The 23,871-nt window shown below is 35.7% G+C and overlaps 1 protein-coding gene across 3 annotated transcripts in view; it reads left to right on the top strand.

Annotated features, from left to right (window-relative positions):
* The window catches only part of GALNTL6 (polypeptide N-acetylgalactosaminyltransferase like 6), a 1,245,596-nt gene that overhangs the window by 453,668 nt on the left and 768,057 nt on the right, over nt 1-23,871 (top strand). For all 3 annotated transcript variants that reach the window (XM_045998477.1, XM_045998475.1, XM_045998474.1), the window contains exon 3: nt 4,250-4,358. In XM_045998477.1, coding sequence (XP_045854433.1) covers nt 4,250-4,358 — 109 coding nt within the window. The remainder of the gene's footprint in view (nt 1-4,249; nt 4,359-23,871) is intronic.

Below are 23,871 nucleotides of genomic sequence, written 5' to 3'. Positions count from 1 at the left end.
CAGCTTAACCCACTGAGCCACCCAGGCGCCCCTAGAACCTCTATTTTTTGATTGCACCTTATTAATACCTTTTTGATTTCAACTTGGTTAGATTTTAGTTCTTTTATTTCTCCAAAAAGGGATTCTCTAGTATTTTCCATGCTTTTATTGAGCCTAGCTAGCACCTTGATAGTCATCATTATATTATATATTACTAATGTCTGTACTGATTAGGTCCCTAGTCATCAGTACTAGTACCAATACTGCCTCTTGTGCTTTTTTTGAGGTGAGTTTTTCTGCCTTATCATTTTATCCAGATAAAAATAGATGAATGAGAGAATGAAATACTAAAAGGGTAGCAATGACCCCAGAAAAATATACACTAACCAAATCAGAAGAGACACGAAACTGGGGGAGGGGGGGGACTGATGAATAGAAGAGAGCCACACACTTGATTTTGGGTGTATTTTGGTCTGTTAGAAGAAACTACTTCCCAAAATTTTAAAGAAAGAAAAAAAAAATACACACACACACACACACACACACACAAATAAGGGTAAACATGATGAAGGGATGGGATATGACTGTAAAGATGAAAATTTAAAAAGATTCTAAAAAAGGAATTGATTAATAAGAAGCTGGTTAAAAAAAGAGGAAAGAATGTTAATAGGTTGGAGACTAGAACAAAGCCATGTGCTAGATTTAGGGTCTATTTTGGTCTGTTAGAAGAAACTGTTCCAAAATGTTAAAGAAAGAAAAACGTATATGTATACAAAAAATATGGTTAAATACAATAAAGGGATAGAATATGACTATAACAATGAAAATTTAAAAATATTTTTAAAACAGTATTGATATGATAAGTTTAAAAAACATTAAAATAGGAAAGAGGAAAAATTTTTAAAAATAGACTAAGAAAAAAAATTTAAATATTTAACTTTGAAAGGCTAAGGAATCAAGGGGGAAAAGACATGAATTCTATGTACTATATTCCCATAGGTCTGAAGTGTTGCAGTTCTCATTGACTGGTGAACTTGGTCTTGGCTGGATATTCTTGCTGATCTCCTGGGGGAGGGGCCTGTTGTGATTCTCAAATGTCTTTGCCTGAGGCAAAGTTGCACCACCCTTGCCAGGCACCAAGCTAAGTCGTCTGCTCGGGTTCACTCTCCGTAGCTTTTGTTCCCTGAATGCTTTCCATAGAGGTTTGGAGGAAAAGAATGAAAATGGCAGCCTCCCAGTCTCCAGCCCGGAGGAGCTGAGATCTCAGGGCCCCACTCCTCAGTGCACCCTCAGAGAAAAGCAGTCAAATTCTCCTGTTTCCCTGGTCTCTAGTGGCACTCCGTGCTCACCTGGCCTGTGACTGAGCATTTCTATCTCTGGCACATTGCCTCATTTGGAGTCTCCAAACCCAGCAGACTCCTGCCACAGGCTCCTGCACCATTCCTTCCAGACTTGGAAGGTTTCCCCAGATCTGCCACTTGTGCCGTTCCAGCTCAAAGAGTAGTGGCTGGATTTTGCCTTAGATCATGGTTTAAGGTAACCCCAAGCTGAGAGCCCCAACCTCGGCTCCGTCTCTGTAGCCAGCTTTACCACTTCGATACCTGGCAGCTCTGCTACACTCAAAACCCCTGGTCTTTTTCTGAACCCACAGGTCCTGAGACCACACTGTCCCCGTGAGGGTCCCACCCCTTGCTTAGCCTCTGGAGCAACGTTCCTCAGTGGAGTATACTTCTGAAAGTTCGATTTTGTGCTCTGCTGCTCTAATGCTTGCCGGGAGCCAGCTCCTGCCCCCGTGGTCTGCCTTCCTATATGTCGCCTCTGATTCACTTCTCTGCAAGTCCTGCCTTCCAGAAAGTGGTTGATTTCTGTTCCTAGAATTGCTGCTCTTCTTCTCTTTGATCTCCTGTTGAGTTTGTGGGTGTTCAGAATGGTTTCATAACTATCTAGCTGAACTCCTAGGACCCAGTGATATTCCACCATCTTGCTCCTCCCTCTGAGAATCATTATCCTAACCTGTATTTTCACTTGTGTATGCCTATATAGGTTCTATGAGCTCTGCCTCAAATGTAGCCAGATAGTAACCAAATGAAACACTTCCATACTAGTAAAACCCTTATTGGCATCATAGGGCATATTGCAGAAGAGGGGGAATGTGTTAGATTATAAGAGCTGGTCAAAATGGGTGAAGAGGAGATCATCATGAGGACATGACCACCAGCTGGCAGGAGAATGGGACCTGGGCAATCAGAGGCTCCTCACTCCTCCTGTGTCCTTGGAATATACACTCCACCTTCTATTCCCACACTAGGAATTGTTTAAAACAACAGCCTTGAGAGAATAAGGTATTGTTGAGACTATTAGATTGCATATATGACTGAACCCAATTAAGGTCTCTATATAAACTTCTGAGATTCTGGCTGGCCTGTGCAAGGATCTACATATCTTGGGGTGCCCAACACAAGCTTCATATGTAAGTTCCCTTGCTTATTACACCTGTCAACCACTATACTGGAGTGGCCTGCCTCTTTCCTTTTTCGGGGCCCTGTTTGTGAACCAATAAGCAATGAGAGAGAGTTCGGATATTTGGAGTTTACAAAAGAAAATCTTCATGTTTAATGTCAAAATTTGTTTTGAAATGATCTATTTTAATCCAAAAGTGATATTTATAAATTGGTATTATCTGAATCAGTGTAAGAGATTTCCATTACTGCTCAGTATTTATTATTGCAAATGCAAGTTTGAGACAAAACATGAGTTTTGCATTTTAAAGCTATTTGATTATTTAAAATGTTTGATTCCCAGTTTGGTAAAATTTCTAATTATGAAATCAATTATCAATTAGAAAAAGTGTATGACATTTTTTAATGTTTGTTATTATAAACCCAAATGTCTTTCCAAAATTATTTTCCCATTTTCTATTTTTACTATATTCTTTTCTGTTAATTTTTCCATAACTTTTCTTTCTTGTTATCCTCCTTTAAAATTTTGTTCTTATTATCCTCAGTATTTTATATAAACTCATCATCATCTTTGTATGTTTATTCCTCTATTATTTTCATTTTCCTGAAATTACTACTCTTATAACAAATTCCTTTAAATGTCTAGATAATAGTCACCTGATTTGGCAAATCTTTCTTCTAATTTTAAGTACTTTTTTATGTCAAACTCCATTTTCATCCTTTCAAACAAGTGGATTCTTTATAACCTACACAGATGGACTGAGATATATAATAGTCCTACTATTTCAAACTAAGAAATAAGACATTTTATTTGTCTTGGAAAGGCTCTTGGAATAAAATTTCTGCACTCAGGTTATTTTTTTGTTTTATCTAACTTGAAACTTTAAATTTTATCCTTCATTCTGGAAATGTATTATTTACTTCAAAAAGTAAACAAAAAAAATGGTATGTGGATATGAAAACATTTTTTTATACTATGTTGAGTATTAAGATTGTGAAAATAAATTTCATTCAAAACATTTGTTTCTTATTACCAAGAATAAACACCAAAAATGTAATCTCAGCAATGCACACAAATGTAATTTTCAAGTTGACATTGAAACATACTGGGTTTTACCAAAGCATAAAACATATGTTGTGACTATAGTTGTTGAGTAGTTGCTAACTTCAACTGAAAGTGTAACCATGTACCATACTTTGACAGAAATCTAGATGGGAGACAGTATTAATATTGTTAAGATCACAATTTTGGTCTTAACTGTTCCAAGTTCTGACTTTGCCACCGTGGTTTAATTCAAATTATTTCTGTTCTCTGGGCCTAACTTTAACTGGCAGAAAAATGAAGCTAGTCAACCATAGACTACCATAAAGATTAAACAATCTTTTATATGCAGAGTATTTAACATAGTGCTGGGCTCATAGTGAGCATTCAGTGAATGGTTGCTTAATATTATTATCAGGCCATTCAAATATACTTGATCAAAATGAGTGAAACTGAAAATCACAAACAAAATTAATTCCATTTAATACCATTACTAGTATTATGCTCAGAGGAGGTGATATAGTAAGTTATTAATGTCTCTGGATGAAGCAGAATAGGAAATTGTAGGGGTTGTGAGTGACCCATGCTCTTATTTTAAAATCTGTATATTAATCTTGTCACTAGCAAGAGCTTTTTTTTTCAGTATACTTAGAAGAATCATTATTCAACAAATATTCTTTGATTGCCTATTATGTGCTCGGCTGTGTTTACCTACCATGCAAAAGGAAATACCTCCTTTTTATGCTCTGAATACTTTCCTTTTCCACAGACATTTCCACTGGGCCTGGGAGATGGGCAATTCTATGCATGGACAGATGGTTTGAGAAGAAAGGACTGGCATGACTATGAAAGCATTCAGAAAGAGGCTATGCGCTCAGGTATGAAGTCCAGTGTAAGCCAAAGTGCTATTTTACTTACTGCAGTATCTCATTTGTCACTTAAAGGATCTCTAATTAGCATTTCTTTATGTCTCTTGGGGGTATTGGTGTCCATGTTGGAGAGAATTTAAACAATTTCAAATTTCAGAGAGAAAACAAATAATGAATAGCTTTTACAGTATTAGCTTAAGAAGAGGACATACAAGTTTTAGAAATCTATAATATTTCATATTTCTGAGCTGCCTTTTAATAATCTCTGGGAATATATTGAGACTTATAAGTGAAACTTGCCTTGGTAGACACCTGTGTTAAGCTTGATTCATTTGTTAGGGCTGAGGTACATCTCATTGACAATGCACAGTATTCAAGGGATGCCATAATTCTAGGCACTGGGGAGGCTACAGCAATTTGGTGGATCACAGCATCTGGGGACCTGAGGTTGACAGTACTTGAGCAAACACGCAGGAAGTTGAAAAGAATCAAGTAGGTCTGCATATATGCAGCAGAATTCTAGTCTTGGGCTAGAGAAAACATTTTACTTCTTGGAAAAAATAACAGGAAAAATTAAGTCTTTGTAGAAAGACTGTAAAATTAAGTTGTTGGTAACAGGGATTCAGAAAGGTGTATAATTAGACATCAAATGAACATGAGTAACATATGGTAGGAAGTCCTTATGCTTTTACTCAACCGGAGGAGCTCTGGGTTTTTGTGTTTTGTTTTTGTTTTTTTCCCCATAGTGAAGCTGCCATAGAAATAGAGAACTTCTTGTTTGGAAAGAAATCTGAAAAGCACTGAGACACTGCATTCTAAGTCAAATCAGCAGCAAAACTGTGACTAATCACAGTATGAGGTCCTCCTGGTTAAACTTTCTCATAGCTCATCTCATCAGGAAAACTGGAGGGAGAGTATTTAAATAGCTATGCAATTGTGCAGGCTGTGGAACTGTTCTTTGCTCTGCGTTGGTTGTGGTTGACCTAACTGAAGTCTTCTTTCATTTTCTTCTTCTATTCCTTTTCTTTAAAAATTAAGATCTTCTCCACCCCTCCCAACTTCATTAAAGTTGTTCATCCTAAGGATGTTCTTTTTTCAGAGAACCAGCCTCTTCGAGGTTTCATTGTCTCCCCATCTTGGCCATGACCAGTGAACAGTCATGAAAGTGAGTTCTTTATCAGCATCTTCACTTTTGGGCTCTCTTATCTTTTTCTTCTATTTGCTCCATTAGCCTGTATGAATCCAGCCATCTGTTTTTCTTTCTAAACCCAGGATGCTGAATTTTTTTTTGGAGATGTTCATATAATTTAATCAACTGAAGCTGCAATTTATTGAACAGATATTTTGTATTAGATACTTTACATCTGAATTTTATTTAAAATTCATAATGACTCTAGCAGGTATTATTATCCCCAATTTGTAAGAAAAAGAAGAGGGAAAAAAAGGAAAAAACTATAGAACTGAGTATTTAAGAGTTTATTAAATATTATCCAAGGTCAAACAACTAATAATTTACAGAGCCAGATTAAAAGTCAGGTCTTTTCATGCTCTATTAGACCCCACTGTTAGACATCAAATAATAATATTTGGGCAATATGGAGTAATGACAAGAGCATATATGCAAGGGAGAGACACATCTGGATTCAGATTCTAACTTTTCTCTACATGAGCTATGTAAGTAGCAAATCCACTTATCTTTCTGATACTATTCTTTGCAGAATTGTTGTAAGCCTTAAAGAAAATAGACCTAAAGCAATTTGCTAATTATTTGGACATAGTATAAATTCAACTAATGATAACTATAATTATTAATTCATCTAAGTTTCTTTCACTTAATTTGCTATGCCTAAGCTTCACTTATGCTGATGAGTTTTGGATACAGATTCCAGTATTCCACACTTATTTCTGCTTCATATAACTCTGCTCCTGTATAAACATGCTGTTGCTGTCCTCATCTTATTTGGGCCAAGGGAAAGTTGACCTACCAAGAAAATTGGTAATATAAAAAATTTTCTAAAGCAGAAATTTCCTATGGAGTTAAAAAAAATTTTAAATGCCAAGGTACTATATGATTCACTGGAAGATAGATGACAAAATGGACTAAAATTCATCATTTTTAAAAATTTTATGAAATAGAACATAAATAAAAGGACTATACACACATAAACATACAAGCAGGTACATAATCAAAATGAACATCTCTGGTCTTTATATATCCAAGCCAAGGAAAAGGATCATCTGTGTAGTTTTTTGCTACCTAATAATATATACCTAAACAAATACTGTTGCCTTTTTCTGTGTTTGGACTTGATCTAAAAATTGAATCATAATGTATGACTTTCTTCCTTCACTCAAAATTATTTCTGAGATTCATTTCAGTCAATGTGTGTAATTCTAGTTGATTTATTTCCACTATTGTTTAATTTTCTACAACATTCTCCTCTTTGTGGGCATCTGGGGAGTTCCTACATTTTGGTTGTTATATATAATGTTGCTATAAATATTTTTGTATATGGTTCTGGGGTAGAGGTTAATTAAATTAAGAGATAGTTGACTATTTTTTCACTATTGAATGGACGATTCTATAGCATATATTATTTTTATGTGCTTCCTATTTATTATCTTTAGAAATGTGTTTATATTTTAGTCACAGATTTTTTTTAGTTATTCCTAGAAAACTAATGTTATATGGGTATTGGTATGTGTTATTGATTTTATTGAAATTCCATGTTGTTTATAGGTGGTTTATAGAAAATAAATTTTAATATTTATTTGAACTTAGAAAACTTTCTAAACTCTTCTACTAATTATAATCATTTACCTATAAGCTAGCTTAAATTTTTAATGTACATATTCATGGTATCTACAAGTAATGACAGTGTTTTTTTTTTTCTTTTCCATTCTAGATCTTATAATATATATTGTTTTTGTTCAGTTCTAGTTACTGCACTTACTGGATGTTCCTGTGTAATGGTGAATAGTGGTTGCTGGTGGCAATTTTTGACTTGTTACAATTCTAACTATAACAAATTAGACACATACTTTAATGTTTTATGTCTCTATTTAAAAAATAAATTTTTTTTATGGTTGTTAAGCTTTCTTCAGCTAGGTTTGTTGAGAGTTTGGTTTATTTTTGTTTAAACCTAAATGAATGTTGTTTTTATCAAAGTTTTTTTGTTTGTTTTTATCTATTGAAATAGAAAATATGATAAATTTTCTCCTTTAATCTGTTATTTGAGTAAATTATTTCTATTGATTTTGTAATAGAAATCAAATGTGCAATTCTAGACTAAATCTGTCTTTTTATTATTACTGGATTTGGTTTGCTAATATTTTATTCAACATTTTTGAGTCTTTTTATTCATGAGTGAATTTTGGACATGAGTTTTTCTTTCTCATAGAGTCCTTGTCAAGTTTGTTTTTTTTTTTGTAAGAGAAATCATTTTAGTTTTTTTTTTTAATATTTATTTTTATTTGTTTATTTACAGCATAACAGTGTTCATTGTTTTGGCATCACACCCAGTGCTCCATGCAGTACGTGCCCTCCCTATTACCCACCACCTGGTTCCTCAACCTCCCACCCCCCCCAACCCCTGCCGCCCCTTCATAACCCTCTGGTTGTTTTTCAGAGTCCATAGTCTCTCATGGTTCATCTCCCCTTCCAGTTTCCCTCAACTCCCTCTCCTCTCCATCTCCCCATGTCCTCCATGTTATTTGTTATGCTCCACAAATAAGTGAGACCATATGATACTTGACTCTCTCTGCTTGACTTATTTCGCTCAGCATAATTTCTTCCAGTCCCGTCCATGTTGCTACAAAAGTTGGGTATTCGTCCTTTCTGATGGAGGCATAATACTCCATTGTGTATATGGACCACATCTTCCTTATCCATTCATCCGTTGAAGGGCATCTTGGTTCTTTCCACAGTTTGGCGACCGTAGCCATTGCTGCAATAAACATTGGGGTACAGATGGCCCTTCTTTTCACTACATCTGTATCTTTGGGGTAAATACCCAGCAGTGCAATGGCAGGGTCATAGGGAAGCTCTATTTTTAATTTCTTCAGGAATCTCCACACTGTTCTCCAAAGTGGCTGCACTAACTTGCATTCCCACCAACAGTGTAAGAGGGTTCCCCTTTCTCCACATCCTCTCCAACACACGTTGTTTCCTGTCTTGCTAATTTTGCCCATTCTAACTGGTGTTAGGTGGTACCTCAATGTTGTTTTAATTTGAATCTCCCTGATGGCTAGTGATGATGAACATTTTTTCATGTGTCTGATAGCCATTTGTATGTCTTCATTGGAGAAATGTCTGTTCATATCTTCTGCCCATTTTTTGATATGATTATCTGTTTTGTGTGTGTTGAGTTTGAGAAGTTCTTTATAGATCCTGGATATCAACCTTTTGTCTGTACTGTCATTTGCAAATATCTTCTCCCATTCCGTGGGTTGCCTCTTTGTTTTGTTGACTGTTTCCTTTGCTGTGCAGAAGCTTTTGATCTTGATGAAGTCCCAAAAGTTCATTTTTGCTTTTGTTTCCTTGGCCTTTGGAGACATATCTTGAAAGAAGTTGCTGTGGCTGATATCGAAGAGGTTACTGCCTATGTTCTCCTCTAGGATTCTGATAGATTCCTGTCTCATGTTGAGGTCTTTTATCCATTTCGAGTTTATCTTTGTGTACGGTGTAAGAGAATGGTCGAGTTTCATTCTTCTACATATCGCTGTCCAGTTTTCCCAGCACCATTTATTGAAGAGACTGTCTTTTTTCCATTGAATATTTTTTCCTGTTTTGTCAAAGATTATTTGACCATAGAGTTGAGGGTCCATATCTGGGCTCTCCACTCTGTTCCACTGGTCTATGTGTCTGTTTTTATGCCAGTACCACGCTGTCTTGGTGATCACATCTTTGTAGTAAAGCTTGAAATCGGGTACGTGATGCCGCCAGTTTTGTTTTTGTTTTTCAACATTTCCTTAGCAATTCGGGGTCTCTTCTGGCTCCATACAAATTTTAGGATTATTTGCTCCAGCTCTTTGAAAAATATCGGTGGAATTTTGATCGGAATGGCATTAAAAGTATAGATTGCTCTAGGCAGTATAGACATTTTAAGAATGTTTATTCTTCCAATCCAAGAGCATGGAACAGTCTTCCATCTTTTTGTGTCTTCTTCAATTTCTTTCATGAGTGTTCTGTAGTTCCTCGAGTACAGGTCCTTTACTTCTTTGTTTAGGTTTATGCCCAGGTATCTTATGGTTCTTGGTGCTATAGTAAATGGAATCGATTCTCTAATTTCCCTTTCTGTATTTTCATTGTTGGTGTATAAGAAAGCCACTGATTTCTGTACATTGACTTTGTATCCTGCCACGTTACTGAATTGCTGTATGAGTTCTAGTAGTTTGGGGGTGGAGTCTTTGGGGTTTTCCATATAAAGAATCATGTCATCTGCGAAGAGAGAGAGTTTGACTTCTTCCTTGCCAATTTGGATACCTTTTATTTCTCTTTGTTGTCTGATTGCCATTGCTAGAACTTCTAATACTATGTTGAACAAGAGTGGTGAGAGTGGGCATCCTTGTCGTGTTCCTGATCTCAACGGGAAGGCTGCAAGCTTTTTCCCATTGAAGATGATATTTGCTGTGGGTCTTTCATAGATAGATTTTATGAAGTTCAGGAATGTTCCCTCTATCCCTATACTTTGAAGCGTTTTCATCAGGAACGGATGCTGGATTTTGTCAAATGCTTTTTCTGCATCAATTGAGAGGACCATGTGGTTCTTCTCTCTTCTCTTATTGATGTGTTCTATCACACTGATTGATTTGCGAATGTTGAACCAACCTTGCAACCCAGGGATGAATCCCACCTGGTCATGGTGGATAATCTTTTTAATGTGCTGCTGGATCCTGTTTGCTAGGATCTTGTTGAGAATCTTTGCATCCATATTCATCAGTGATATTGGTCTGAAATTCTCCTTTTTGGTAGGGTCTTTGCCTGGTTTGGGGATCAGGGTAATGCTGGCTTCATAAAAAGAGTCTGGAAGTTTTCCTTCTGCTTCAATTTTTTGGAACAGCTTCAGGAGAATTGGTGTTATTTCTTCTTTGAAAGTTTGGTAGAATTGCCCAGGGAATCCGTCAGGTCCTGGGCTCTTGTTTTTTGGGAGGTTTTGGATCACTGCTTCAATCTCATTACTAGATATCGGTCTATTCAGGTTGTCAATTTCTTCCTGGTTCAATTTTGGGAGTTTGTAGCTTTCCAGGAATGCATCCATTTCATCTAGGTTGCTTAGCTTATTGGCATATAACTGTTGGTAATAATTTCTGATGATTGTTTCTATTTCCTTGGTGTTAGTTGTGATCTCTCCCCTTTCATTCATAATTTTATTAATTTGGGCTTTCTCTCTTTTCTTTTGGATTAGTGTGGCCAATGGTTTATCGATCTTATTGATTCTTTCAAAAAACCAGCTTCTAGTTTCATTGATACGTTCTACTGTATCTCTCGTTTCTACCTCATTGATCTCTGCTCTAATCTTGATTATTTCCCTTCTTGCATGTGGAGTTGGTTTGATTTGTTGTTGATTCTCCAGTTCTTTAAGGTGTAGAGACAGCTGGTGTATTCTGGATTTTTCAATGTTTTTGAGGGAGGCTTGGATGGCTATGTATTTCCCCCTTAGAACCGCCTTTGCTGTATCCTATAGGTTTTGGACCGAGGTGTCTTCATTCTCATTGGTTTCCACGAATTGTTTAAGTTCGTCTTTGATCTCCTGGTTGATCCAAGCATTCTTAAGCAAGGTGGTCTTTAGCTTCCAGGTGTTTGAGTTCCTTCTGAACTTTTCCTTGTGATTGAGCTCCGGTTTCAAAGCATTGTGATCGGAGAATATGCAGGGAATAATGTCAGTCTTTGGTATCGGTTGAGTCCTGCTTTGTGACCCAGTATGTGGTCTATTCTGGAGAAGGTTCCATGTGCACTTGAGAAGAATGAATATTCTGTTGTTTTAGGGTGGAATGTTCTGTATACGTCGATGAGGTCCATCTGGTCCAATGTTTCATTCAATGCTCTTATTTCTTTATTAATTTTCTGCTTCGATGATCTGTCTATTTCTGAGAGAGGCGTATTAAGATCTCCTACTATTATTGTATTTGTATCAATATGACTCTTTATCTTGATTAATAGTTTTCTTATGTAATTGGGTGCTCCCATATTGGGGGCATAGATATTCACAATTGTTAGATCGTCTTGGCGGATAGTCCCTTTAAGAATTATGTAGTGTCCTTCTGTATCTCTGACTACAGTCTTTAGTTTAAAATCTAATTTATCTGATATGAGAATCGCTACTCCGGCCTTCTTTTGAGGCCCATTGGCATGAAAGATGCTTCTCCATCCCTTCACTTTCAGTCTGGGTGTATCCTTAGGTTCAAAATGGGTCTCTTGTAGACAACATATGGATGGGTCCTGTCGTTTTATCCAATCTGCAACCCTGTGTCATTTTATGGGCGCATTTAGGCCATTCACATTGAGAGTGATTATTGAGAGATAGGTTTTTATTGACATCGTGTTGCCTTTGAAGTCTTTCTGTCTATAGATTGTTTCTGTATTTTTGTTCAATGATATTCTTAGGATTTTTCCTCTCTTATAGGACCCCCCTTAATATTTCCTGCAGTGTCGGCTTGGTGGTTACATAGTCTTTTAAGCCTTGCCGGTCTTGGAAACTCTTTATCTCTCCATCCATTTTAAATGTCAGTCTTGCTGGATAGAGTATTCTTGGTTGCATGTTCTTCTCATTTAGTACTCTGAATATATTTTGCCAGCCCTTCCTGGCTTTCCAGGTCTCTGTGGAAAGGTCTGACGTTATTCTAATGGGCTTTCCTCTGTATGTAAGAAGCTTCTTTGTCCTAGCTGCTTTTAAGAGGGTCTCTCTTGAAACAAAATTCCCCATTCTAACGATAAGGTGCCATGAGGACTTTCGAGAATCTAAAATCTTGGGAGGAAATCTTTCTGCCTCTAGTACATGAACGTTGTTTCCATTCGTGAGATTGGGAAAATTTTCATAGACAACTTCTTCCACTATATCTTCTAGACTTCTTTCTTTTTCTTCCCCTTCAGGGATTCCAATAATTCTGACGTTGGAACATTTCATGACATCGTTTATTTCCCTGATTCTGTTTTCGTGGCTTCTGAGCTGTTTGTTCCAGGCTTCCTCCTGATCCTTTCTCTCTATCTGTTTGTCCTCCAGATCACTAATTCTATCTTCTGTCTCAGTTACCCTAGCTTTTAGAGAATTTAGATTGGATTGGAACTCATTGAGAGCATTTTGAACATCATCCCTGGTGGCTTTCAGTTCTGCCCTAACATTGTGAACATCATCCCTGGTGGCTTTCAGTTCTGCCCTAATCAATTCTGTTTGGTCATCCATGGCTTTCTCCAACCTAGCTATTGCCTGGATAATTGTTAGTCTGAATTCCTTTTCTGACATATTGTCTATGTTGATAGCCATTAGCTCTGTTGCAGAAGGCCCATCCTCTGTACTTTTCTTCTGTTGGGTATTCCTCCTCCTAGTCATTTTGGTAAGAGATGACTAAACAGATGCAGCTGGACTTATCGATTGTGGTGCAGTCAATGTGCACCCTGGAACGCTTCTGTGCAATCAGGATTCCCCACCCAAATTAGAGAAAAACGAGAAGAAAAAGAAATAGAGAAGAAGAAAGAAAAAAAAAGGGGGGGAAAGAAAAAAGGAAAAAAAAAAAAGAGAGAGAGAGATAGGAAAAAAAGGGAAGATAAAAGAGAAGGCTGAGCCCAAATGGGCCACAAGGTAAGATTTGTGGAGTATACAAACAAAAACAGACAGACAAAAAGAGTGATAAAAGTATATGACAAGAGAAAAAAATATGTATATATAAGCAAAAAAAAAGGGAAGAACCTCATCAGAAAGAACCCCAAGTATAAGGTTTATATATTATCAGGACAAACACAAATTCACAGAAACACTGACAGGAGGAAAAATTGGGAGAATGGTTATAGATTCTCAGTGTGGGTGAGGAAGGTTATTCTGATTCTTCCTGAAGGTATCTTGATGTTTTTGTTAAGGGACTCAACTTTCCTAAGTTACAGGGGGATTAGAAACTGGTTTGCCTATAGGGGTAGCATTGATTGGGGAAAGGGGATTACCTTGAAGTTTAACTCTATATGTATAGTAGAAAATAAAAATTAAAAAAGAATAAACTAGACTAAACTAAGTTAAAATTAAAAAAGAATTAAAAAAATAAAAAAACAAAAGAAAAACATGGGTGTATGTATCAAAAAGTTCAGGTTAGAAGGTTATTAAAGAATTTGATGTACTGGACATCTCGGTGTGATGGTAAATAGGTTAAAAAATTATCTGTATGTATAAAAAAAAAAAGAACCAGAATATTGGTAAAGAGTTAAAAATAAAAGTTGTATTTATGAAGTAGTGGTGATTGTTCTCTTGTAGTCTTTTTTTTTTTTTTCTTCCTTCCTGGTTGGTTTTCTGGGGGAGGGGCCTGCCACGAGGGTTTTCAGACAATGATGTTCCCTGAGTTAGGTCCTCCCGCTCCCCTCAAGGGGGTGAGCTCTTTTTTTTTTTTTTTCAGGAAACTGTTTTTTTCAGCCTTTTGTTCTCTGGGGGTTTTTATGTTCTTTCATCTGCTTTCTCTCGCCTTGACAGCTTTTGATGGTTTTTGGAGGTTTAGAGGAGAGCAAACAGCACCCTGACCTCCCTCTCAGAGAGAAGCCTCAGACTGTTTTGCAAAAGCTGCTGGCAGAGTGGTTCTGAGTCACTGTCCCTGGGGATGCAGGAGCTCCTCGTTGTACCCAAAACCAGGGCAGCGGTGGCTGTCTAGGCAGCTCCAGACCGCCAGAGAGGTTCCAAGCAGAGATCACGCACTGAGATTTTCCCGCTGTCCCGGGCTGGGAATGTCTGGTTTTTCCGGCTGCCAGAGCTCCAGGCTAGCGCCTATGAGCACCTATCCCAAGGGAGGGTGTGGGACGCGCGCGTTTCAGGATTGCCGTCTGGCCAGGCTCCCAGCCCCTCACGGGAGCCAGACCCCACTCGTTCTCGGGCGCGCTGGTGTTCAGGTGCACTGGCCGCTCAGGGACGGAGACCTGATTTCTCCGCCGCACTCTCTCTGGCTCCGCGCCAGGGGAGGCTCTCCTGGGTCCGGGGACTTAGGTCCCTGACCCTAACCGCCCAGGTTCCCACTATTACCCACCCCCCATCCTTTGCTGTTTGTTTTTTGAGTGCTTTCAACCAGACTCCAAGTTAATGCTGGTCCCCAGACGCAGAGCACTCTGGTGTTGGGGTGTTACTTTCCGATCGGTCACCTCTGGTGGCTCCCTCCCCCTTTTGTTTATCTTCCGATATCAGTCGGACGTTCCCAGTCTGCTTTACCTGCCACTGGCGTCTTCTGCTCCTGTAGAGATCCAGACGTGTATAATTCTGATCTCAGGCTGATTTCATGGGTGGTCGGAGTTCTTTGGTAGGTAATCAGCTCACTTTAGGGTACAGGTTGAAATGGTGCCTCCTCCTACTTCCCCGCCATCTTGACTCCCCCTTGTCAAGTTTTTATAACAATGTAATGATAGCTTCATAAGTTACTTGAGTAATAGTTTCTCTTTTTCTATACTTCATAATTGCTTGTTACATATGATAATTATATATTTTCTAATAATTAGGAAGACCTGGTAGCTAAAACTGTCGAGACATGGACTTTTTTTGGAGTAAAGATTTTTAACTACTACCTTAAGCTTTATAAACAGTTATAGTGCTAGTTGATTGTCTATTTTTCTTGCAACTATATTTTTCCAGCAATTTATCCATTACATCTAAATATTCATATTTATTAACAAATTTATTTGTAATGTTCTTAAATATTTCATGTCTGTAACACTTAAATTTATTTTGTTTTTTTCTTTCAAGTATCATTTGTACTTATTTTCTTCATTTCTTCTTAATCTATTAAATCAGGAACTTCTCAATTTTATTATTCATCACGAAAACCAATTTTGCTATTTTATTTATCTTGCCATCATATTTTTCTCATTGATTTACAGTCTTATATGTATTATTTCTTTTATTTTAATTTATTTCATTGCTATATTTTTTTCTAAATTTTAAAAATAGATTCATAGCTTTTTAATTTCAGTCTTCTACTATAGACCACAGATTTAGGGCTCTCAATTCCCTTCTCAGTACCACTTTAAGTACTTTGCATTTCTCTGTAGTCTAATGTTTTATGTTTGTTATGTTTCTGTTATATTTTAGTTGCATTTTGAAATGTCTGGACTACATAAGTGCTGAAATTATCTTGAAAATAAGAAAATTCAGAAACTACCTCCTGATAAAATCTCAATAACCTTTGGAAAAGCACATAATAGGCTGCATGCATTTCATTAAATGTCTTTGTTAATGTTTTTATTAACAGTGTTTGTTTTGTTCTGACAAGTACATCCTTGATGCATATTTGGTAATTTTTGAGATATCAGGTATTTTAAATATCTGCTTTTAATTAGTAGGTGATTTCTTGGGGGGTGGGGTGGGGAATATGTTGTTAAACACCACAAGTGAGTAATGAGGAAGATAGGGCTTTCACCTTTCAGGAAATGGACATTTCTTGCATTAGTACAATAAAAACTGAAAAAAGGCAATTGAAGGATAGACCCTAAGACCTTAAGTGTAGTATCAGGGATATTTTCTAGTACATCTGTACCCATAGAGTTATACTAAATTAGGAAGATTATTTGAATTTGTTAGGAGAATTCTAACTAATGTTCATAGAAACCCAGAGTATTTATTATTCCATAAACTTATACTCCTTTTTCTGGGATTAGTATTAACCAGAATAATTTAAATATAGAAGAAGTGTATTCACATAGCATTTCAGGGTGAGGAAGGCTTCCTGGAAGAGGTAAACCAAATTTGAAAGGATAAATGTCTACCGTGATAGCAGATAAATTTAGTTTTCATTTAATTAATTCCCTTATCTCTTTCTCATGAATGGTTACTAAGTCGTATTTTTAGCATGACTATTTTTTCTAATTATACATTTTCTGTATATGACCTCACTGTTTCCCATTGAGTTAGTTTCAGCGTCAGATTCTCATTTGAGAATTTATTAACATTAGATTTTATCTTTTAACAGTTTATCTATCCTTTTGAGTGGTACTGTATCAAAAAATTGAGAAGCATGCTCTTTGATTATCATTCACATAATTTGTAAAAGTGGAATGGAAGGAACTAAACTAGGGAATCCTTTGATATAAAAGACAATTTACAAATTGATATTGATATGTTATTTACTACATTATATTATACACTATTCATTATAATTGCAATAGCAGCTAGAAAGCTATTCATCTACATTTCCCCATATATAATTTGAAAAAAGAAAGTCCATGTAATTCTGAAATCAAAGTAACTCTGCTTATGGCATATCCCTGACTATGGACCTAATAACTTGACCAGATGTTGAGAAGAAAATGCAATTGGTTTAGGTAGCTGTTCCTTAATTGTATGTGTGATGTTTCCTAATTTTTGTAACATATTTCTCTAAGTGGTAAAAACATCCTTTCACACAATCGATCTAGAGTGGTGTGTATGCATGTGTGCATGAGCACATATGCTCATGTGTTATTAAATCATTTTTATGTTTATTTTATTTCATTTTATTAACATATAATGTATTATTAGCCCCAGAGGTACCGGTCTGTGAATCGCGATGGTTCACACACTCACAGCACTCACCATAGAACATACCTTCCCCAATGTTCATAACCCAACCACCCTTCCTCTGGCAACCCTCAGTTTGTTTTGTGAGATTAAGAGTCTCTTATGGTTTGTCTCTCTCCTGATCCCATGGTGTTTCTTTTAGTCTTTTCCTACACCCCAAACCCCCCATGTTGCTTCTCGACTTCCTCATATCAGGGAGATCATATGATAGTTGTCTTTCTCTGATTGACTTATTTCACTAAGCATAATACCCTCTAGTTCCATCCATGTCATCACAAATTGCAAGATTTCATTTCTTTTGATGGCTGCATAGAATTTCATTATTCCGTTATACATATATATATATATATATATATATGTATAACGGAATAATGATAGATAGATAGATATATGATATATATATCACATCTTCATGTGATCATATATAATGATATATATCATTATATATATATATATATATATATATATATATATCACATCTTCTTTATCCATTCATCTGTTGATGGACATCTGGGTTCTTTCCATAGTTTGACTATTGTGGACATTGCTACTATAAACAATCGGGTGCACATGCCCCTTCGGATCGCTACATTTGTATCTTTAGGGTAAATACCCAGTACTGTAATTGCTGGATCGTAGGGTAGTTCTATTTTCAACTTTTTGAGGAACCTCCATGCTGTTTTCCAGAGTGGTTGCACCAGCTTGCATTCCCACCAACAGTGTAGGAGAGTTCCCCTTTCTCCATATCCTCGCCAGCATCTGTCATTTCCTGATTTGTTAATTTTAGCCATTCTGACTGGTGTGAGGTGGTGTCTCATTGTGGTTTTTATTTGTATTTCCCTGATACTGAGAGATGTGGAGCACTTTTTCATGTGTCTGTTGGCCATCTGGATGTCTTCTTTGCAGAAATGTCTATTCATGTCCTCTGCCCATTTCTTGATTGGTATGAAATCATTTTTAAGACTGCTCATCTGTATTTCTAGAAAGCACTTATTTTTAGTTTTGGAATTTGAAAATTGTTCTGTCCAGTCTTCTTTGTGTCTTAACTCTAAAGATTTTCACTGTGTTTATCACTGGTTTTTGGATTTCACTATGTGTGAACTCAACATGAAAAAAGCTCTTCTTAACTCTTGTATTTGATCTATTTCTTTGAAACAGATTATCCTCTTGTATAATCATATCAACTTACGCATTCTACTATAAGCCTCAGGAATCTTATGAAATGTATCTAACTTTTCACTACTTCTATTTGTCTTAGCTAATGATGGTTTTGAATATTCAAAGTTTTCATTAAGTCTTATCATTTTATTCATTTATTCATTCACTTGTCCAAAAAATGCTTTTTAATGTCACGATATTTCAAATATTGCTCTGAACTCCAAAAGAAGAAAATATACAAAAATGAATTACATGGCTCTTGAAAAGTGTGCAGCATGGCTGAAGGAGATTTCACTGTTATCAATGTCAAACCTTTGATCTCTCTTACCTAAATTATTTCAGTAGCCTACCTACTATTCTCCTTGTCCCATAGTCAGCTCTTCCATTAGCAACCAGAGGAATCTTCTAAAAATACATAATGTGATCAGATCATTTGACTCATCTGCTCAAAAGCCTACAAATTCTGGCCATCATAATCAAAATTAAATCCAAATCAGTTCCCTGATTATGAGGTCCAACATGATCCATCCCTACTTATGTCACTGTCCTGGTCTCCACTGATTGATACTTAGTCTCTTCCATGGTTACATTGTTTATCCTCAAGCATGCTAAACAAGTTGCAGGACTTTTCACTTGCTATTCCTGCTGCCTGGAACACTGGGAATTTGTATCTTCCAAACCAGTTTCTACTTCAGAAGGTCACAAGACTGTATCACCTGTATAGACATTTTGCCAGTCACCATATTATCATTATAGGTATAGTCTTTTTCATTCACTTTCTATCCCTTTGCTCTACTTAATTTTTATAGCAATTATCTATATTTATTTATATATATATATGTGTGTGTTTATTTAATGAATTAAAAAATATAATTCCTTGTAATACAATCACTTACCCAAGGGCTCTAAATCACAACGTTATCTTTAATCATTGGATCAGGCTTTTTGAATAATGACACTCCTGTATAAGTAAGTTTTGTGAGGGCACCTATGTGGCTCAGTTGGTTAAACTCTGACTCTTGATTTCGGCTCAGGTCATGATCTCAGGGCTCTGAGATCAATTCTCCTGTCACCTCCATGCTGAGTGTGGAGCCTGCTTAAGATTCTCTCTCTCTCTCTCCCTTTGACCTTCATCCCCTCTTTGATGAAAAAGAAAGGGAGGAAGGAAGGAAGGAAGGAGGGAAGGAAAAAGTATTGTGAAAACCCGATACAACATGGTTTCTACTTTTCCCTCCTGGAGATTAGATCCCAGGTTCCCTTAAACCTTATGATCTAAGTTACCAAATGTTCATACCTAATTGTTGTGAATTTCCATTGCAAAACATATAAAGAATATGAATCAAAACACTATTTGAGATGGAGGAATGCACCATACTTTAAAATGATTAACAGTAGGCTTTCCTAAGTTCCTTTAAACTACAGCTCACTTTAGTGCTGATCAGGGACCCATTTTGTTCTTAAATGTCTTTATTCTACATAATTGAACAATATTACTAACCAAACAGAATGGGAAGCAGAAATGTGCTTCATTGCTTTCTGTGTCTTCACTTAATAAACTTCTATTACTTAAAAAAATAAAAAAGAAAAAAAAAAAACAAACGTTCTTCATCTGGGACATAGTATAACTACTTTGCATTGAAGAAGTAAAACAATGGTAATTTTGCTATAACTACAATGTCTCCTAAAAACAGTATCTGGTATCTTTTTTTTTATTACTAGCAACAAAGAGCATTGTTATTGTTAATAATTTCAGAATAATTTATACATCTATGATGTGTTCTTAGTAAATTTTGTAATGAGATTTGTTGGGAGGTGGTCAACATTGGGAATTATTACCAAAATAACATTCATTATTATTCATTAGGTTAAAATTAACTTTTAATGAAATATTTCCTTTGACAGTCATTGTATAATAATGAAAATGTAAAATGGAAGTGAAAAGATTATGAGCATTCTGTTAAGATGTATCATTTATATGTCTAATAATAGAACAAAATTTAGCTGAATTGAATTGAGTGACATTAGGGAAAACCCCTTCAACAGTATAATATGAAAGTAGCAGTAGAAATATCTCAGGAGATTTATTAAACTGCAATGAGTTTGTATTAAAAAAATAAGACAAAATTAATTTTTAAAATAATGCAATTTGGTTGTTTTTTTTTTTGGCAGAACTCCAAATATCTCTATTTAGAAATATCAACTTCCCAGGGGCAAATGTGCATAAAATTAATTGGTATTATTTTTCACATTAGTAAAATGTGGTTTAATGATGGCACCTATGACAGTTATTTTAAGCATTAATTAAATTATATAATTAAACTGGACTGTAGTTATCCTCAATTAATGGCTATTTATATATTTATAGATCTCTGATTACTATGTCTATGTGATTATATTTGAATCACCTATAAATTGAATAATTTTTCTTGTGCCTTCAAATCTAGCCAATTGACACAAAATCTCCCAATAATTGTCATGAGAGGATTCATATTAACATGTATTTCAAGTGGAGCTATCTCTCTTCACTTTAGGTTTCATTCTTACAAGGCAAAACAAACATTTTGTAAGCACTTGTTCCAAACCTGTATCTAACCTGGTATTGCGCTTATGTTTCGTAAAAAATATCTTTTATATGGTAGCTGTGGTTATTATCAATTTTTTTCTGGCTATAAATGCCCCACATTTTGGAGGAGCTATATGAGTAGATCATAATCCTTGATCATGAAGTAATGCAAAAATGTTCTGCTGAAGTGAGATGATGTCTGATAAGAGCCAAGAAGGAAAAGATGAGAAACATTAGTAAAAGAAAGGATTTGAATCTAAATGGATCAAGTAAACTAAGGTTAAATTGATTTTATGCCTGCCATTCATTTTCCTGAAGTCTTGCACTCAATTTTGTTCTTCCCAGTTTTAACCCTTTAACAGCTTTGACGTAAATAAGTGTAAGTTTGTATTTTCTATCAGCTTGTCACACAGAAAACTCTTAATTACCCGCTAATACTTATACCTCAAGTCTAATGGTAATCTTTCTATTTCTCAACTCTAATGGTAAATCTTAAAACTCTATGAAGTTACATTTGCTATTTTTGCTGTGGCTTTAATTTTAGTGGGAGTTAGAACCATCCTTACAATAGTGTAATACAGTTTATGGACTTATGCAGTGTATGTAAGTTTTTGGAAGAAGAGTGAGAGAACAAGAAATAAAAAATAAATTTTTGATGACCTGGGACTCTGCTGTCACCAGTATGATGGTAACAAAGATTTACAACATGCTAATGCTATTGTAACTGAGAGTTTCCCATGATTTGAAGGATTGTAATCCATTCAACCTTAAATGACCATGATGGCATTGTATTTTAGGCATAATTCATAGAGATTCAAGTGATTATTTGAACATCCTCCAAAATTCTTATTCAGGATCTGGCACAAATATTTCAGTAATGAGTCCTGGGCCTTCTTGGCTCTATTATCTATGAGTGCTACAGAGGAAGTATGTGTGTTTATCCACCAGGGAAGGAAAAGTGCCAGTGCCGAGACTGATGGCAACACTTTCTAGACATTGGCTTCAGAAACTTAAATGCCAGTTTGACTCAATTCTCTCTGAGTGAATAGCAGTCTTCATGCCAGATGAAAGCTACTGGGCCTTCTGACACTTAGTAGTCATAGAAACGTAACTTAAGTGATCCTCAGAAATACTAGAAGCTCAGAGTAGGATTCTTTTCTTTTCTTTTCTAAGGACTGTTTCATTTCATTTTTAAGGAAAATGTTGCTGCCCCAAAATATGTATAACAAACTTGCATTGTTTATAAAACATAGACATTATAATACAATGTAAAAAGAGATTTAATGCATAAATAATTATATTTAATACAGTATTTGGTTTACTGATATGAAATGACCATGAACGCACAGTGGAATTAGTATTATCAGGCATTTAATAATGATTTTAATTTCCATGGTGACCAACTGAGCCTTAGGGATCCAAATTCATTATTGGACTAAAATTACTAGATTAACTTAATTGACATTGACCTAGATAACAATCTACTAGAATTTAATAGTACATATTAACTTGGATATATACATCAGAATCCACTCATGCATATAAAATTCTTTTTATTTTATATTAAAGAATAACAATCATTGAGGAATAACCCTTGAAATTATAGCAAGTGTTTTATAAACAAAGAAATTATTGGACTGACATTAAATTTTTTAGTTTTTGTGTTTTGTCATAATAGAAATGTCTTATGCAACTTGATAAAATATTTTGTAAGCTTTCTTTCACATATGCATTGTGAGCATTTTTATAACCAGAACAAGGATACTAATTGTATTCTCCAAATTTGGAAAGTCAGTGTCATACTTATGATAAAGACCTAGCATTTTTTTACTACCAATCCTATGCTATTCTTTAGTTTATTCTGCATTCCTCTCATTTCATTCTTTCTATGTGCGTAGTGCCTTAGCATGAGTCCAGTGATTTCTTGCACATTTCCGCAATGTTCCTCACAAAGCCCTAAAAAGAATGGTTAAATGTTACTCATCTTGTTTTAAAATAAATAAACAAATATAGAAAGATGATTTTATACATATACATGTGTCACATTATGCATGTGATCCTACATGTACATGATATATGTGTGTGTGTGTGTGTGTGTGTGTGTGTGTGTGTGTGTGTATATGAAAACAAGGTTGTCCCAGAATTTATTGGAGCTATATGTGGAATTAACTTGAAGGGGGATGTGTGTGCATATATAATCACTTGAGATATATATGTAGTCAATATTATAGAATAATGAACAAAATGCATTTGGCAAAGAACAATGCAATACTTTTTTTTTAAGTGAAATATACATTTCCTATAAGGTGTTTCAACTGTGAAAATAAACTTTTAAATATTTCTTTAACTATAATAATGCATCAGTTCATTCATGTTGAAAGGAATAAGGACACACAGTGAGAGTGCATCCATCAGCTTCATGGACATTTATTTTAACAATAAACCAAAGTGCCGAAAAGCAGGAAATACTTTCATAAGCAAACTGCCTGGACTTGAGGAAAATCTGAACCTTGAGCCGGCTACAGTGTAGCACTCGGAATCTCCGAGCAGCTTTGTCACTGCACAACAAGAACAGTGAAGTTAGAAAAGCTCTTTCTCCCTGTCTAGTGAGGAGTTCTTTCCTCTGCATCTCAGTCAGTGCCTATTCTTTCTTTTCTCCCTTTATTTCTGACTAGCTTCTTTATTTAACTCTGGGGAAAATGTTCTAAAAGTGAGGATGTGACTGGTTAGAGCAGTCACCAATCAGTTTAGGTTATAACTATAGTGTAAATCAGTCATGTCTGGCTTCCTCAAACACAACAGGACACCTTGGTGTGAGATGGTTCCATTTGGTTCAGGTAGGAAGCCATCTTGAAATCTTGGCCAGAGTACAATTGAGAGTTGCAGTTCAAGTCTAAAGGGAGTCCATTAATAGAATTCCTTCTTGATCAGAAGTCAGCTTTTATTCTGGTAAATTCTTCAAGTGATTGGATGAGGTCCAATCACATTATGGAGTGTAATCTGCTTTACTAAATGTCTATTGATTTAAATGTTAATCTTTTTTAAAAGCTTTTATTTATTTATTTGTCAG

This window comes from Meles meles, chromosome 2, assembly GCF_922984935.1.
Source record: "Meles meles chromosome 2, mMelMel3.1 paternal haplotype, whole genome shotgun sequence".
NCBI lineage: Eukaryota > Metazoa > Chordata > Mammalia > Carnivora > Mustelidae > Meles > Meles meles.
This window is presented reverse-complemented; position numbering and strand designations above follow the sequence as displayed.